The sequence below is a fragment of the Chanodichthys erythropterus genome, chromosome 16 (genome assembly GCF_024489055.1).
Source record: "Chanodichthys erythropterus isolate Z2021 chromosome 16, ASM2448905v1, whole genome shotgun sequence".
NCBI lineage: Eukaryota > Metazoa > Chordata > Actinopteri > Cypriniformes > Xenocyprididae > Chanodichthys > Chanodichthys erythropterus.
In genome coordinates, this window is record NC_090236.1 from 22,710,310 (window position 1) to 22,729,819 (window position 19,510).

The following is a 19,510-nucleotide window of genomic DNA, read 5'->3' on the forward strand; positions in this document are numbered from 1 at the left end:
TACATGAAGCTATAGGACTGCTATTTTTTGGTTAACTTTCAAACAACTCAACTACATTTACCAATGCACTCAACCCTATCTAGCACAAAAATCCACAAAAATGTATCAAATATCAAAAATGACATTTATATACAATGTTTTGTAATGTTACAAAAAAAAAAAAAAAAAAATCTACCTCAAATAAATGCTGTTCTTTCAAACTTTGTATTCATCAAAAAATCCAGAAAAAATTATCAGTTTCCACAAAAAATATTAAAGTCCCCCTGTAGTCAATAATTTTATCCCTTAAAAACTCATCTTTGATCACCGAAAAGATTTAATTTTTTTTTCCTTGAAAAAAAAAAAAAAAATGTCTTCATGCCTTAAAATAGCTTGAATGTAACTCTACGCCCTTGTCGTATTTAGTATACACGGTTCTATGAATATGCAAACTAGCCCCGCCTCCACTCACTCACAGAGATCCACTCGTTGACGATCGCACGTTGACGTGATTGCTTACAAGGTAGTTTGTGACGTCAGAAACACCAGCGATTTCAAACTGCATTTTTGAGACGGTCTTTAGTTCACTGCAGTTTTAAAGAGAAAATACTCAGCAATGGTGTTGAATTTGCACATGGTTTGTCTTAAAGCACATTAAAAACACCACACAGACAAATAAACAACATTAAAAACTTGATTTTCACCACAGGGGACTTTAAGCAGCACAATTATTCTCAACATTGATAAGTAATATATTGCGCACCAAATCAACACCAAATTCAAATATATTCAAACAGAAAGCTACAAGTTTTGTTTGTTACATGTATGTGACATTTATGTTTATATGACATCCGTCATGTTACGCTCACTTAATTGACCTTTAAAACCATAAGCGTTTTATTTTTAATGTAGACAAAACTGTATATAAATGTTATATTAATTGGTTCTTTGCCATAACACAAATAATCACTAGCTCGCAAACACTGTTGTAGGTCTTTCCAGCTCTTTTAAAGCTAATAGTTAAGACCTCGTGACGACCTCCATAAACGAGTGCCACTGTAACAATAGTATCCGTGATAGTACCCAATCAAATTTCTTTCCTGAATGGGAAATCTACTGTTGCCATCCACAGACCCAAAGCGGGTATTTAATGAGACCTTACCAGAGTGATAAGACCGTGCAGGCCCTTGCAGATGGCAATCTATTGTATTATCTCCTCTGCTGTGGAACCAGGCCAGAAGCAGCCAAGTTTCTGCCAAGCCAATCGATGCATGTGACCACAAAAAAGGAGCTAACAGAGTAGCACACCACAAACCCATCTGTAATCAGTTTTGTGGAAAGAAAAGGAACATTGTTTTTTGAGAAGCAGTAAATTACGTGCACTGAGAGTTACATTCAATGCTATGAGCAATCAGATAACATAGAGGAACAGATCGAGGCTTGAAAGTTTGATATTTACAAAACTTGAGCACTGAAGGAAACCAACGAAAGAAACTAATGGCGAACAATGGGAAAGAGCTAACTCTGTATCATTAAAAAAACAAAGCAGCAACGCTGCCAAGAGAATAACAATGGCTTTTCAGGTGGTTGGTTAAGTAAGTAGGACAAAATGTCCTGAAGGCAGAGAAATGGAACGGTGAACCAATCTAATGTGAACAACAAGGGCTGCCATAAACTTGGTTTAGACATGCATAGGCTGCATGTCCTCAATGCTGGGTCAGAGCAGAGAGGGACATAATACACATTACAGTGGATCCGACATGAGAAGTAGTGTAGGGGGGTCACCGTGGGAGGATAAAGAGGGAAATGGAGGACAGGAGGGGTACGTGCCAACCTCCTGCCAGCTCCAATTACCAGGGAGAATAGAGCATGGCATGCGGGGTGATGGGTCTAATCAGAACCCCGCTGAAGAGACAAGTCTCTGTCCTCAGACCCCACTGTGAAACAGCCCGAGTGCTCTCCACGTCCACGTCAGCCAGAGTTATTCTCACCCTGTACAAACACGTCGCCACAGAAGAGGATGCTCAAATAGTGATGAAGCACCGTGGGGCACTCACACCGCGAACAAGCCGTTCGTCAGAGACTGATCACGCATGTTTAGATCCAATGAGTCTGGTGTAATGTCCATGCTATATGCTACCTGTATGTGTTTAAAGGAACAGTTCACCACAAAATGATTTCAATGATTTGCACTGAATTTTTCTAGTCGGGTAAGGCAACTTCTAAACAAATGGCTTGTTTAACGGGTTTCTACAGGTTTCATCAAATCTAATTTAAAGCGTTTTAATGCCATATATATATATATATATATATATATATATATATATATATATATATATATATATATATATATATATATATATATATATATCGCTATATGTCGCTAAATGTCGATAGATGACGACATACGGCAATTCGAATATTCATCATGTCATTGTTGCATTCGCATTCTGCCAAGTGTCAGCCCTTTACATGTGTTTGCTTGTCTGCTGCTACACTTTTGCTCACATCATATATTTTATCACAGCCAAATTCACAATAAAATTGTTTCATATATTTTTTCTGTTTTTGTTGTCAGATAATATGAAATGGTGACTGAAATGCGGCCCATTAAGATTACACAGGGCTCGACATTAAGCCTCGTCATGTGGACAAGAGTAAATCAGTCACTTGTACGAGTAAAACAGTAGCTTGTCTGGAATATTTCTTTTTTTGTTTTGTTTCGTTTTGTGGTAGAAATATAAATTTGTTCTGAAGCAATATCCTTTCCGAATATTGCAGCTTTGGCATTGGTAAATCTGCATATTTTTGATTGATTACAGCTGCATTAATTAATGTTATGGGATTGTTTTAAATACTTTTGAAAATACAAATATGAAATGTTGGAGTGGAAATTATATTTAAAAAATGAAACTAAACCACCAGTAGGTGGCATCAAGTAACCGTCTTATTGAGTGGGTCATTGATTCATTCATTCAAACAATTCATTCCAATGGCGGATTCATTCAAGAATGAGGCAGTTGTTTATGAATTGGTCATTTAATCTTTGACTCAACTGATTCGTTCAAAACGCTGAATCATCCAGTAATGAAAACAAGGCTGAGTGTTGCGCTTTGCTGTGATCTTTGTTTGAAACTATATTTGCTGCTAAAATAGAACAAAAACAGTCGATGATCCTTCTAAAATGTAAGTGGCTTAATATTAACAACTTGTTAACTGAACAGTTGTATGAAATCAGAGTCACGTTTTTAATCGTGATGGTAGCCTGTAGGGCTGCAACTAACGATTCTTTCAATAATCGATTAATCTGCCGATTATTTTTACGATTAATCGATGAATCGGAGGGGGAAAAACATTAATTTCCAACCGATTATTCAAAAACAGAAATGAAAGTGCAAATTCACAGTGCAAAAAAAAAATCCTCAGAACGTGCAAAAACAGGTTGCTCTTTTAACATCCCTGAGCTGTTAAAGTCATAAAAAACAAATGGACTAACACAAAAAACATACACATGTATGCTTTACATCTGCCAAATATATAGGGCTTTTTTTTTTTTTTTTTTTATAAATTGCACAAAAAGATGTATAATTTTGTTTAGCTTAAGATGACCAAGTGCTATAAAAAACTTTAAAATGAAATTTAAAAAGTACAACAAACACAAATATATTTGTCAACAATAACCGATATAGGACAAAGCACAGAATAAATACATGACAACAGATCAGTGTTAATTTTGACAGCAAATTTTGATTTAGTTTTAGTCATGGTCTTTTGGATTTTCACGTTCGCAATCGAAATGTATGCCACTGATAAGCATTGTAAATGCAGTATTACAGTACACATGCCAATTAAACGCGCAGGTCTCCTCTCGTGCGTCGATCCTCCTCACTGGACGAGGCAATATCACTTTTGTTTCGCTTTCAAATATCTATTTTATAGATGCCATCAATGCTTTTATCTTTCTAGATGTAATTAACGTTACCAAAATCAAAGCAGTCCATAAACCTTAAATCCTCACGAAAACTTCGGTCAAGCCAGCTCTCGCGTCAACCTGAGAGATCAGCCTCCTTACCTTGTCAAGTGGTCAAACTCTCGGTTTATGAATAGACGGTTTGGCTTGATTGACATTTGGGCATGATTTATATACCATCGACCTGTCCTAAAACGTTAGCACGCTTTGATCGATTGTTTGGAGATCGTGTGTTACTCCGTTCGAAGCGCATTTCCTGTTCTTTACATTCGCGACAAAACAGTTGATTATTTATGAACGAAAGCGTGAAAAAACGTGAAAATGGTCTCATTTGAAAAAAAATATCCAAAGCTAAAAGATGATATAGTGTGACTGATTGAAGCAGCCCGTATCAAAAGTGCTGGGGTCGATTTCTGTCTTTTCAAAACTGCAGGGGTCCTGACAACGGCACGCCTGTTCAGAACAACGTTGCGGGTCTCTCCGATGGTCTTTCCTCTACCTCCGCTCTGCTATTTATTTATTTATTTATTTATGCTCCGCTCTGCTTCTCGCTCAACCACACGTTTTTATACTCAAACATCTCCGCGTCTCATTGAGAGGCGTAATAGTCGCGTGACACAACGAATCGATAATGAAATTCGTTGCCAACTCTTTTAATAATCGAATTTTATCGATTTTATCGATTCGTTGTTGCAGCCCTAGTAGCCTGTAAATGATAACTAAATGTAATAAAAATCAGTCACTCGCGTTTTGGTGATTCCCAAGTTGCTGTTTTTTTTTTTGTTTTTTTTTTGTATTTACGTTTTAATCAGGTCCTTGTCCGGTCGGGAAAGTAAAGTTCGAGCCCTGACATGTTAATCGAGACGTTGTCTGACAAAATCACCATACACATAAGACAGACATTTGCTGTGATTTTGGCTATATGTACACGTAAAATGATCACTCAAGTTAGAAGCAATAGTATCTATTTTATTTGTTCTCAGGGCGCACCATCCTCAACACTGAACCAGAGAGGCTGAACGGCTGCGGCAGGAAAGCAAGATCTCACGCTCGTGCGGCAGTACCTGGGAGTCTCGGAAGCTGGATCAGGTTAACAAGTCGTTATATTCGTCACAACTCTTAGAAACAAGTCGCAAAAGGTCCTGAAAAGTCGCTAAGTTGGCAACACTTATGCAGCCTTGTGTCTACAGGTCCCAGCCCGCCGCTGTCCAAACCGGCATTATGGCAATTTCGCACCAGCCGGAGACAATGACCAAATTGGTTCCGTGTGCGTATCACACCAATGTATATGTTTTGCGATAGCAAATCAAAGTTATTAATTATTTAGGTTTTATTCAAAATAAACTGGTAGTATTCTTTTTCTTCAAAACTATCTAAAAATGTAATGCCTGTAGAAATGAAATTTAATGCTTTTCAATGCCATTTAAGGCCTTAATTTTCGCAAAATCCATTTAATGACTTTTAATGCTTTTCAATGCCCCGTGGATACCCTGTTTAAAAACAATTGAGTATTTCTGTAAAAATCTCAACAGTTCTTGAGAAACAAATGTCCTTGTAATTCCCAGAAAGGTGTGTATGAGAGTGATGGATGACAACAATTAAAGGGGACATCTCTTTTGATGGAAGGAGCAGAAAGGTTTCTGTAGTGATATATGAGATCAGAACATCAACCATTTTTTTACATCTTCTAATTTCCAGAGATCATTTCGAGTCCAGATTTGTCAATCTCTGGAGAAAACAGCTTTTTACATTAATCAGCTTGCCAAATAATTTGCTTTATTGGCTCATCACTGAATACATATATATAACAAATTAAACAGATTTGTTGTCCATTAAGAATGCAAGAAAAATGATTAGCAAATTGATCTAAAAATAGTTGTCTCTACATATTAAATTGGGTAAAAGTATTTTAACAAACACATTTATCTTCAAATTAGATCATACTCTCAATGTAGCCACTCAATACTTACGAATAACATACATTCTAGAGAATCAGAGCAATTACGAATGAGAGAGGCGGCAGGCACTGCATCCGAACAAAACACCATTCATTCATGCAAGATGACATCAGTGTTAGGTGATATCAGTGACAGCCTACATATCAGACAGTAAAGAATGCTGCTTTGCTGGCAGGCTGATGTAGGAGATAACTTTTACATGCTATTATATTTGCATTTTTGGAAACAAGATTTAAACAAGTATTTTTAAAATGAAGCCAGAAAGACAAAACATTTAGCTGTTTAGAAAAGAACAAGATGTTACACCACCCCCCAGTGGTGTACCATTAAAATATCGTATAACACTTATGACGTAACGAAGCCTTGTTTACCGAAATCATGTGACTTTGGCAACTTGATACAAGCTCTGAACCACTGATTCGAAACAAAAGATTTGTAAAGCTTCGAAGTTTCATGAGGCAGTGTTTTGAAATCGCCCATCACTAGATATTGTTGAATGAAGTCGTTATTTTGCTTTTTTGGCACACAAAAAGTATTCTCGTCACTTCATAACATTACGGTTTAACCACTGCATTCACATGAACTAGTTTAAATATGCCTTTAGTAGCTTTCTAGGCATCTGGAAGTGTTATTTATCTTGTTGTCAATGGAGGCCTCACTGAGTGTTACGAAGATGAACAAAGGAACGACATGAGGGTTAGTAATTAATGACAGAATTTCCATTTTTGTGTGAACTAACCCTTTAAAATAAACATACATAAATCCCATAGCAGATCTAGGCAGGTGGAGCTGGGGAAGGTGGAGGGTTTCAGAGGAACTCTGATAGCATGCTGCTACAACAAACCTACAACAAACACTGAATGATCTGATTGCTTGTAAACTGAATGTAAAGGACCTACCAGCCTGTGCCCTCTAGAGTTTCTTGACTGAACTAGATTTATAATGTACTGTATATAATTAAGAATACTTTACTTGAAAGAGCTCATTACAATGCATTATTGGCCTGACTAACGCTGCCTACCTTGTGGAGCAGCTTTGGCTTTGGGAATTTGCTTATGATGCTGTCTAGATAGGCAGCACACTTGTTTTTAGAACAGAAATCCAGCGTACAGAGTGTCATCTCCTGGTTCATTTTAATTATGAGCACAGCTAGGAATTCAAAAGGATCAAACTAAAGGTAGAAAACAGACCAAGTAAAATCAATAGTTGCCCAGAACATCCTCGCCTTTAAATGGTATAATTGGCCGTGCAGATCTGCAACCTCACAGACACATGCAGTAAATATCAAAGCAGCGTGTATAAAGGTGAACCGCACCCTAGGAGTGGCGGAGTCCCGTCTGCAATATTTCAGCAGCACGCTGTTTATCCAAGTCAGTGGCGAGGAAAGAGGTGTAATGCATGCCATGACCTTTAAAATAATACACTTTTTCTTGCTGGCCAGAATATTCAGGCTGACTTCCTTCCAACAGTCACTTAATCAATATTAGGCAGGTGCGACGTTGGTCGCTCTCTACCTCCCTCCTCTATCTGCATGGGTCTGTCTTTCTGGTTTTTCCTCTCTCCGTCTTGCCCTTCTTCCTGTGTGTCCTCCAGTTTCTTGCATCTCGGTATGATCTACAGCCCTGCCACAGACGTGTAGCTGTTATTTATGTTACAGCACACTGGTTTGTACATAACAGCACATGTGTGACCCATTACCACAACCAAAGGGTGATCTGCTCACTCCACTCAAGCGCAACGGCCCGGGTCACCTTGAGCCATGACAGCCGTGTGGAAATCACACGATCTGCTATCTGTTATAGAGCACCTTATTCAGATGTAGAGAGCACGAACAGAACTAACATCCTGGTCACGTAGAAGCCATCATCAAAAACAACAGTGTTTTTATGTTAAGTGTCTTATCCAAAAATAATATATAATATTAATTATAGTGAATCTGAGTGAATAGTGAACTGAATCAATATAATTGCAAGCTAAAGTAATAAAATAAAAAGTATATGATTATAATAAATATAAACCTTAAGAAACTATATAAAATTAAAATATCCTAATTGAAAAAATGAAAATACCTGATCCCCTAAAACAAAGCAGCGTTGATACATTCAAACACCTGTTTAGTTGAACCACTTCCAACAGAGTTTGCTTTATAGTGCCGCTGAAAGTTACTGAGAATTGTGTAACATGAAAATGAAGCCCCCTCAGCTGGGTTCATGTGACAGCCTTTACTTATTCTTTCAGTTTGCTGACAGAAAAACACAGATCAAACACATGAACCTCTCTATTAACGCATCTTCTCTTCAGGCTGTGCTAGAGCTCTGACACGGAGCTAATCAAACTAAAGATAAAACAGACTGTATAGCTGCCACCCCTACCAAATTTTGACAGACCAAAAATCTCACGACCCGAAGCGCCGCAGATAACCACAGAATTTGAACGTATATCACTCACAGCCTTTGAACGTCCCATGCAATTTGCATTTTTGTTTGTTTTTCCACCCCAGTTGCATCTTAAGAGTTTGAATAAATTTTGCTTAAGTAAAAGATTCAATTTGAATATTTTTGGTCCATTTGCAAATGTTCTCAGATACCTGTAAAAGTAAATATTATATATATATATATAAAACACAGTTCGTAAACGGGAAGAAGGAGGCGGGAACCGGCGAACGTTCAAACTCAATTCAAAATAAACAAAGAACAAAACCAAAGTAATGCCACACACACATAATAAAACATAAAATAAAGTCCAGGCCTGGTCCTCTCTCGTCCTTCACTGACGTCGCTCCTCCTTTTATGCCTCCGGAGCTCATCCTCACAGCTCTCGCCCGCCCTGCTCGTCACAATATATATATATATATATGCATTGTAAACAGAGTGTGTCACAATTATGAATATGGGACCACTGATATAAACGTCTTGTATATTATATATACAATATGCAGAAAAAAAAGTGGTTTTAAGGTTAGAAAGCATGAAGCTCACAGCGTCAGAATGCCATATCAACGCGTTATGGCTTGAATGCAAGAGCAGACCTCATTGGTGTGCATTTGAGCATCTTTTCCTTTTAACGGCGGTTGGTAAACCCACTAGAAGGTGCATACCGCCACCTACTTCACAACACATGCATGACAGCTGACGTAAAATAAAGAATCGGGCTTAGGATAGCCGATACAGATCAGTAAAAATAATTTTTAAAAATTAATCGGCCCCGAAAAGGTATGCAAACCCTAGCTGTGACTGTTCACTATACAACACACTCTCTTTTATTTATTATATTGCCTGATCATAGAATTTTGCATATTTTTAGCCTTACTTTTTCTCACCTGTTCACCAGACTACATTATTCTACTTATTTAGCTTTTGAAACTGAAAGCCTACGATCATTTCACCCTGAAGCTACATTGACCAGTCTGTCGGACATACGACGACTCAAAGTGTGAACTGCTCCAATTATGCGGCCTAGTGAGCATGGCTGTCAGAGCCACAGGGCTGCTTATTCACAATTACCAGAGCAACATCAGACAGAGAATGGCTACTCTATAGCACTACAGATTTAAAGTCTGAGGTCACTTCCTCCAAACTAAACTGGACTGGAAGGAGCTCACTATATAGACAAGGGTTGTAAACGCATCTGCTAAAGTGAATCGCTTGAGACTCCAATCAGATCTGGCAGCTACAAACACGTTCTGTCAGGATTAATTACTGAAGTTAGTCATAATTATGGAAAACAGCCTTTAATTTGGATTGTGCATCAAGCCGCAGGTTAAAGCTGCAACTCAAACTAGTCTTTATTCAAAATCCAGTAACTTTAGTTAAACCACAAAGCCCTCTAAACTGCGGCAGGGATGCCGATAGAGACTCCAGGTGAGTGAATCCACCCAGCCATATTGCACGAGTCCTTGGGAGGGGCCGCGTTCGACAGACGCAGTTTGTAACTGTCAAACGCTCATGATCTACAGCGCTGGGCTTCAAGCCAGCAGATGGTGGGAGAAATTAAACTCGTGACACGGACCGTTGACTGAAGCCAGGGAAGCAGTTGGAGACCACACCTGTAGAGCAGGGGGTCTGTGTGTGTTGCGTGAGAGCTCTTCCCTGGAATGGGCATAAGCAAATGATGCCCTTTGAGGAAAACGAAAAGTTTTCATTCAGGAAAATGACCTGAACTGTCATTCATGTCAGGAAAAAATTCAAAAGCTTGCTGTATTTAAAAACACTGTGATGCTGTGCAGTCGATGACAAATGTGTCAGTAAATGGTGGGCGGTAATGATCCAGAGTGGTCTTTGCCTGTACTTGACTAACTGGAGAATATATTTACAACTAGTATTTTGAGGGATTGGACTCAATCTTCCTCTGAGCAGGCTTCTTAAAAACCCAAACAAATAAATACCCGAATTCCTATGACATTTGGCTCCGTTAACAATTCTAGAATTTGCATTGTTCTACCAATGGAATAAAACCAGAGCCTCCAAAAACAATCAGTATGTATTTTATTTTCTCTCTAGAGTGATGAGTGTGATTCATTGTTCCTCATGAATACTTTGCAGTGGAAAAATCCTTTATACTTCACACTCCCCCCCACATACAGTATGAGCAACACATGACTTGTTTCACAAACAGTGAACTAGTAAATTAACACAGAAACTCTGAACTAAAAATAAGATAAAGATTTAGGAGAGATAAAGACAGCAAAGCTGTTGGATGCAGAAAATGTGAACAAGTAATAACCTGTTTTTCCAAAGAATTGTATAATATAATATAATCTGATTTGATAAGAACTAAACAGTTCTGTAGTCTGAAATCTGAGACCAAAAAGGTAGCTGAGGGTAATGAATGCAATATAAATTGTTTTCCAATAATTGTTCAATCGTTCTTCCTTGAAATTACTAAAAGAATTGCTAATGGAATCTAAATCAGCACTAGAATCGTTACAATTCCCAAACATAGACTTTTCTCCAAATTGCTAATTCAATATTCATTCACTGACAATATGAGTAATGTTTACCAATTACGCTGTTGAGTTTGAGCCACTTTGAAAGACAAGAACTCCAGGAGCGCACACCAGTAGAGCTCTTAAAAAGGATATCTAATGAGGAAACCGCATTTTTAATGTACAGAAATATTCCACTGATCCATCATTTAAAAGCATTCCTGTGGGTTGAGAGGACGATGGGAGTCCTTCCTCACTATGTGACACATAAAAGCATGCACATCATCACATCAGTCTGACACAAGACAAAAGCATGAAATGAATGAGAAACAAACTCTTTTTACCATTTGGAGGGATGTAGGAAAAGGTTCTTGTGGGCATATTCACCAAGAGTTATACCTTCTGATTGTGATTTAGCATATAATGGAAATGATCAAACTGAACATTGCAAAAGGCACATGTAACAAACTGCTCTGCATTCAGTCTTCACTGCAGTCCTTGAGTGTCAGTAATGTCAAATTTCTCAGCTACAGAGAAATGAGGAGCACAAATGGGGCGCAGCTAGACGATGTCATTATGAATTCACACAGAGGCCCATGTTGGCATCCGCACAATGTGATTACAAGAGAGGTATGGCAAATTTTTATTCAACAGGCAACAGCTGTGAGCAACTAACGCCCACAACCTTGGTGGAAGTGCAGCCTGGAAGTTGAAATGAAACCTGCTGGTATTCCACACGAAGTGTAGTCTCGGTGACATGCGAGCCCCGAAGGCGTGTTAGGATGCATTAGTGGCCCTCCGAGGAAAAGAACTTGTTCACGCTTCTGGAGCAACCATACAAATCATAATCACAGAAGAAATGCTCTTGTAACTGCCATCTGTTTAAATTGAGATCAATTATGTTAAGTTCACATTAATTGTTTAGCAATATGATTCAAGTAGCTAATTAGAAAGGCATACGCAGTGACTCACATATTCCTAAGCTGTGTTTGACCAGCTAAACTCAGGTGGGAGTGATTCCTGTGACAAACAAGTTCTAGCACATTAACAAAAGTCTGTAAATCAGGTCATTCAATTTTAAGAAGTTAAACTCTCTTAAGCACATAATGGCTTGTTGTTTGAGCAAAAAAGTGTTTTTCTGCCACCTTGCAACTTTCAACCAAACCAAGCCAAACTAATCAAACCAAAACACAAAACAAAAAACATTTTGTTATGCTTTTTACATGGCTACTATACTAATTGGTTAATCTTGCGAAATGTGGTCAAATATTTTGTACGATGACTGCTGAACTCCACAACAACTGCTTTATCTGTGCTCACTTCTTGTCTCTTGTATCACTTTAGTTTTCTTCTTTTTTTCCTCAATTTTAACATTTAATGTCCTTTTTTCCCCCTAAGAAAAAACCCTTTTATGCCGGGGGTCTTGATAATCCAGTGTTTATTCTGTGATAATGACTGACTGACTGTATATTGTGAAATAGATCATGGTACTAAATTATTATCATATTCATATACCATGCTATTTACATTTCCAAGAAATTTAGGAAGGTACTATTTCCTAAGAAAAAAAACAAAAAAACAAACTGTACTTTTTGTATTTAAAGCAGTGCAAGCACTGGTTCTACCCTGGTTAAACTGTGATGAAAATTAATGCGTTATATTTCAGCCTAATATAATTTCTATGAGCTTAAGATGAGACGACTGCATTTCTGGCAGAGATTCCCAAGATCCTCCAAATGTGCCGCAGAGGACATCCTTTAGTAAGTCATTAGAGAACATCATTATCATTCAACTTCTCCTTTGTGCTGGTCTTTCAGCATTGCTGTAGGACACAAATGATGCATTGCTCGCTATGAACAATGAGCTATAAATAGAGTTCATTCTGTCCTGCAGGATCCTGTGGGCGTCCAACTTATCCACTTCAATGTGGAAAGCATCTAAAAGAGCCATACGTCCTGCCTTCAATATGGCACCATTCTCTTCCTCTCTGAACAGGACTCAACATTCATCAGATGATTTCTTCATTCAGGGCTTCTAATTTCAACTAAATGGCCTTTGTCTGCTCATACACGGACGAAAAATAAGATTAAAAGGGATTACACTGGGGGCACGTGTGTAATACCAAACACATGGTGCTGGGGTGGGTTAGTCGTTACTACAAGGAATTCAGAGGGATATTTTAAGATATTCATTTTTAATAGTGGTTGAATTTTTGACATTTTATCATACTCTCATATTCCTATCTCATGCTTCATTTTCATTTCTCAGCACATAAATGTATCTCTAAACATGGAGCAAGATCCAATGGCTTGCATAGAAAAATGGGTCAGGGGTTATTCTTAAATAAGGATTCACAGCCTAATACTTAGACATTATTATTGACGCAAGACACTATATCAGGCAGAAACCACATCTCCATTCATTTTTATTTATTTATTTAAAGGGGTGGTTAAATGCTAATTCACTTTTTTAATTTTAGTTAGTGTGTAATGTTGCTGCTTGAGCATAAACAGTATCTGCAAAGTTACAGCGCTGAAAGTTCAGTGCAAACGGAGATATTGTCTTTTAAAGTTAAATGACTACAAACACAACCAGTTTTGGACTACAATGGGTTTGTCACATCATAAACCCTGCAAAACACACTCCCGGGAACACGTAACAAAGTGGGCGAGGCCATGTGTGCAGCATGTGGAAGCGGAAGAGTTGTGTACACCGGACGTGAGCGGCGCAGTGTGACGCGTCAAAAGATAATAGAACCCATTATAATCTGTGATATTTTCTATACTGGATGCCGCGCTGAAGACAGCTTACAGAATCTACACGAGTTCAATGCTGGATGGCTATTACTGAATGCACAAAGGCTATTACTGAAAGAAGCAGTTCCCACTTTAAAAGCAGAAGCTGCTGTTTATTGGCTTCAAATTGTAAGTACGTTTTATTGTTTGTACATGTCTTTTAAACCTATTTTTGGTTGCATCAAGGACATATACAAAGAGCAACTCGTTTTTGCTTCGCTAGCCAGTTAGCTTAATTCAACAAACACCAACAAACTTCTATGTTCATAGACAAACAGTTGATTTGCGATTGCAGCTTGACCCTCTTCATCTGGGTCTGATTCGGGCTCAATTTGATACAGCAATATAGAGGCTATTATTTACATTTTCACTGAAGCAAGGGATGGTAAGGTGCGTGGCGTTTTCCGGACGCTTCAGCGAATCACAATACACTGGGCCAGCTGCCAACTTGCTAACCAATCTGAGCACACTGCGTATTTCGGAGGGAGTGTTATCTTAGAAGCAGGAAGTCAAACGAGCCGTTCATATGACAGTGGAAACAGAGGTGTAGAATAAAGGTAAAATATATGAAAAATACAGCGTTTACAAAAAACGAAGCATTAAGACATGTTAAACTGTGCCCCAAGAACACAATCAAGCCTAGAAGAAAAACACTTAACCACCCCTTTAATAAATAATTGCTTTTGGTCACGGTTTGGGTCTGTCTGTGGGTTTTGCAAATAAAGTATTAAAAAGAGCTTGTGACTAAACCTCATAACTCCATTGCACTCATCAGCAAAACAGTCAGTAAAACCTCATAATTCATGAAGTTTGGACCATCTCTGCTTGTTTGCAATGAAAGTGTAATAAAGAACTGGTTCTTTGAACTTCTTTTGAGTACAGTGCTTTCTTTACTAAAGAAACACTATATAAAGGCTAAAGTTTTCTTTTATTTGGGCAGTTGAGAGGAGTGTCTTACTAGTCTAGCATTTGTCGCTGAGTCATAGCCAGTATGGTGTTAAATTGCCTGTGTATAGCACTTCATCTTCAATAACATTTTGGCCAAATTACAGAAAAAAAAACTGAGCCCGCACATATCTACAGTAAACTCTATAACCTGTAAGTAGATGGAAAATGTAATGCAGTACACATTGCTTCAGATGAGGTTGTTCTCATGATGGACAAAACACCTATGTCCAAAATTTGGCGGTCAATAGGGTTAAGAACCGAAAAAATAATTCCAATACTAGAATTGGATACTTAGGGTCAGGAATCGGATATTTGTTACGAAATTAAAATTTCGATTCCGCTAATCGATTCCTGTGTGCGCATTTTACTGTGGTTTTAAACCAATCAAGTGCAAGAAGACATGAAAAAGAACTCAATTCGCCACTCGCACGCTGTTTTCTGTGCTGGGCACATCCAGAAAAAGCTGCCTCTCATATAGTGCATGAATACTGAATTGAGTTCTCTTTCACGTCTATTTGTACTTAGACAAACACACACAAAATTGTCAAAATATCCTCATAAAGGATTACACAGTCGATTACGTCTTAAGCGAAGGTAAACAGTTGAGAAAGAAAACGCACGTGTAACTGTATATTGGATCAGTGCATTCGGTCTTAAAGTGACAGCAGCCTAATATACCTGCGGCCATCTATGTCATTACTGTAAATCAAAGAACAAAAGAAAAATAAAACCACTTTTTTTTTTTCTCCCCCATTTAGTGAAAAGTAATTTTTTCGAAAAGCATTTTTGGAGATATAGTATGAGGTTTTAATTTTTATAATTAACTTTTTCATATATATATATATATATATATATATATATATATATATATATATATATATATATATATATATATATATATATATATATATAATTAACAATTCTATCACTTGTTATAGTTAGTAGATTAAGCGTGGCCTGGAGTGTAGTGTTCAAATCCAGCTTTGGTCATTTCACAATCCCACCCCATCTTCTCCTTTCATTTCCTGTCCAATTGATGGCAAAAGCTCATGCAAAAAAGCCAGAAATTTATGAAATATTGGTCAAAGCAAGTGTCATTAAATGCCCAGTGGGACGTCTCACCTTCCAGCACAGTGAGTTTGGCGCTGGTGTTGATTTCTCCCACGCTGTTGGTGGCTGTGCACTCATAGATGGCCTCGTCCCTGTGAGTGCGCAGCGGCTGTATGCGGAGAACTGAGCCCGAGCCATCATCAAATTCAATCACCTGAAAGAGAAAGACACACCGTCAAATATTTTTCTCTCTTCTTGTCTTGAATTTACTACAAAGTCTCAGACAGATCATATATCTTCAAAGACTGGTGGATCTTTAATCACCCCCTCTGAACTTTCAGCCAACTACTGTCTGGAATTATTCTCCTAGAACTGCCACGTCTATCCCAGGCGGATACTGTGTTGATGGAATGGGCTTTATTTTTTTCATGTGTAAAAAATACGCTTTTACATATATATAATATTTTACAGCACTGTTGTGGTGCAGAAGACCTGAAGTTAGCAAAGTGTGTATGGGGCTGGATACCTTAGGCACTTAAAGAATACTTAAGAGGTGATACATTTAGTGTATTTAGGCTAATGTGTTCTCCTCCCACATGGAGATCTGTGTGCATTGAGATTAAGTTTAGATTAAGAGCAGGGCTAGACAACATTCTCTCAATATATTTTGACAGTATTTGACAAAAAGCAGCTCCAAAAAATACTGAACAATGAAGACACTTAAAAATCTATGAATACCATTTCAATACACATTTTTAAGTGTGATTTTTTTAAAAGCGTAAATATTTTGGGGTCACTATTTATTCCTAAAATAATATATATAAGTAAGTTTATATATATATATATATATATATATATATATATATATATATATATATATATATATATATATATATATATATATATATATATATATATATATATATATATATATATAAAAAAAAGTTTAGTTGTTTTATTTACTTACAATCAGATCTCACCTCAAACCCTAACACAGATAGAACAGGAAATAGGGCGAAGGGAATAGAGGGACAACACAGAGGGGTGTGAGGTTGCTGACGGCAGCACAAAAGAATATATCAGCGTAAGAGGGTAAGAAGAAAAACAAGAGTGTTGCGCAAATTCCTGATGATGGAAAGAAGAAAGGCATCATGATGACGCAGCATGGGAGAGACAGTGACATGCTAAGGAGAGGCAGGGAAAGACAGTTAGTCACCTCAAAGCGCTGGGAGCTAACTTTCTTTCCTTTCTTCATCCAAGTGATCCGAGGCTTGGGCTCACCCGCTGCTTGGCACACAAAGGATGCCACTCCTCCTGAAATCCCTGTCTGGTCCTCTGGAGATTTGATGAAATTTGGCAAGCCTTGAAAAGTGAGGTGAAAAAACAGAGAGAAAGAGAGCAGCCATTAGTTCCTGAATTGCGGTCGTACAAAATTTTGTTAAACTAGTATCCTTTACACTGGAAATAAGTTAACACCTACAGCTGAGCCTGAGAGAGACTTTCACCCACAAGTCACTTAATACTTCTCTCAATTCTCTGTATGACAGCTTCTTATTGACAAAATAAACATTGTGGCAACTTATTTATAAAAAAAAATAATCACAAAAAGATTTTAAAAGTCAAAGAGGCAGTTAGAAGCAGCACATTAAGATGTTGTGTCGATACAAAAATAGTTCAACGTCTCGCAAACCTTGCATTATGTTCTGATGGACTCCATCTAGATCATGAGATGCCATTTTAATCCATTAATTTAGTACGATTAATTTTAAAACCAAGAACATGATAAAAGATCACATTAGCCGCGTTTCCACTGTTACTTCCAGGGGTTGATCAGGCCTCCTAGGTGCCAACAGCCAGGGTTTTTTTGGCCCACTGAACACCTTGGTCCAAAGAGGGTCAACTGGGGCTTGAGGACTGGTCATGATCAAGTTTATTGGAGCAGGGTCAACACTGCTTCTCATTTTCCTATGTTATCATGTCAGGCTACCAGTTAACCTCAACATTTAAGACATTTAAAATGCAAATTTTTTCTAAAGAAATGACGTAAACATTTTATCAATATTTTTTTCTAAATGTGTATGCCTTTGGACTTAAAACCATAATGGAGTTGGTTTGTGCATTCCTGTGATCACAAATAAATGGAAGCTGGCGAAACTAAACTATGTGTGTTCTCTTTTTATGCGAGATAATGATAAATACCAGTTTGAGTCACAATTGTTGATGTGCACTCCTGACACAAATTAAAAAATTACTGCTCGAGGTCCGAGGCTATTGGCCCTGTACGGCATGATGTTAGCCCTGGCCCACAGTGGCCCGACAGTGGAAACACAGCTATTTTGTCACATTATTTATAATTAAATCACTCTGAAGTGTAAACACTGACAGCCCTATAAAATATACATTAATTGTGTGCATTTAATTGTCAATACTTTTGATAGAATCACAAAACAATTTAAGTGTTAAAATGACAGAATTTGTTGCTACTTTTAATAATCACACAAAATTAAACTGGCAGTCCTAGAAAACACAAAAGAAACACTGTCAATGTGATTCAACAGCCAAAAATAGCCTCAAGAATTTACAAACACTCACACGTGGACATATAAAGAATGAAAACATTTCATTCTGTATTAGAAAGGAGAAACGCTGACAATAGTATGGCTTCAACTACCAGTAGCCAAACAACATTCAGGTTTGTTTTTAAAAAGGCCAGTCAGAGCACGCTGCAACTCATGGCTTTCTGGGAGAGCAGCTCACACACCCTGCGTCTTTGTCATGCATTTACAATACAAACAACAATGGAACATGTTTCATCACTGCTCATGTCAGGTAGGGCGGTGTGAAGATAAAAACCCACATGTATCGCCTGAGTCATTTAAAACATGTAATGTCTTGTTTTTAGAGACACTGATGCCAACAAAACCATTTGGCAGAATCGCAGCTACTGCGCAACATTCTGCGGAAATAGTGGGCGATGCGGGTGAAAGGCGAATATCATGGTACAACCAGATATAAACATCATGATATACAGATAATATCAAAAAAAAAAAAAAAAAAAACTACAAGCAAACTCTTTGTAGTTGCTCTCACAAGGGTGGGAAATAATCTTCAAGGACAATCAGGCCAGTGTTTGACCTTATAAGATGTGTGCTGTTCTGCAAGGACAGATATGAAAATTCAGTCTGGAAAGAGTATCAAGTAGTTTTTTGAGAGACGCATTTCCTAAAATATGAATGAAACTACATAACTAATATCATTAATATTAAATTAATTAATAAAAAATAATATCTAAATAATGTAAATAATAATAATATCATTAAGGCAACAGCGATAAGAAAAAAGCTATTCTTGAATGTATATACACTACAATAAATAAATAAAAGTAATAAAAAGATAGTATCATAAGCTTTAAAAAGCTCAACCAGACTTTTTTAGAATTTTAGATTAACTTTTAGACAATTTAAAACAAATAAATAAATAAAATAAAACTAAAAACTTTTTTTTTTGCATCAGCCAGAAAAAAAAAATAAATGAATAAAAAAAAAACAAGAAAATAATATTAAATATTATACTAGACATACCACTTGTAGTTACAATTCCCTAAGAATCATTCACTAACAACTTCAGATCAGAAACCCAACCTATTTAATCTAATAGAACATGGAGTCACATCTGTAACATCATAACCTAACCCTAACCTTACATTATATATATACATTATAGAAAATATACAAACAAGACCCTGAAAACCACATCTCAGTTTATCAGCCCCATGATTTCTGATAATCTCGATCATAACAAGGATGACGCAAAATCCATTATCACAGGGAAACATCTCCAGTGAACCACGGGACATATTGGAATAGATCACAATGTCCTAGCGGGT

The 19,510-nt window shown here is 37.4% G+C and overlaps 1 protein-coding gene across 10 annotated transcripts in view; it reads right to left on the reverse strand.

The window, feature by feature from the left end:
* ptprfb (protein tyrosine phosphatase receptor type Fb) overlaps window positions 1-19,510 on the reverse strand; it is a 233,258-nt gene that overhangs the window by 94,987 nt on the left and 118,761 nt on the right. For all 10 annotated transcript variants that reach the window (XM_067363329.1, XM_067363330.1, XM_067363337.1 and 7 more), the window contains 2 exons: window positions 16,841-16,986; window positions 15,697-15,838 (listed from right to left, as the gene is read on the reverse strand). In XM_067363329.1, the coding sequence (XP_067219430.1) occupies window positions 15,697-15,838; window positions 16,841-16,986 (288 nt within the window). The remainder of the gene's footprint in view (window positions 1-15,696; window positions 15,839-16,840; window positions 16,987-19,510) is intronic.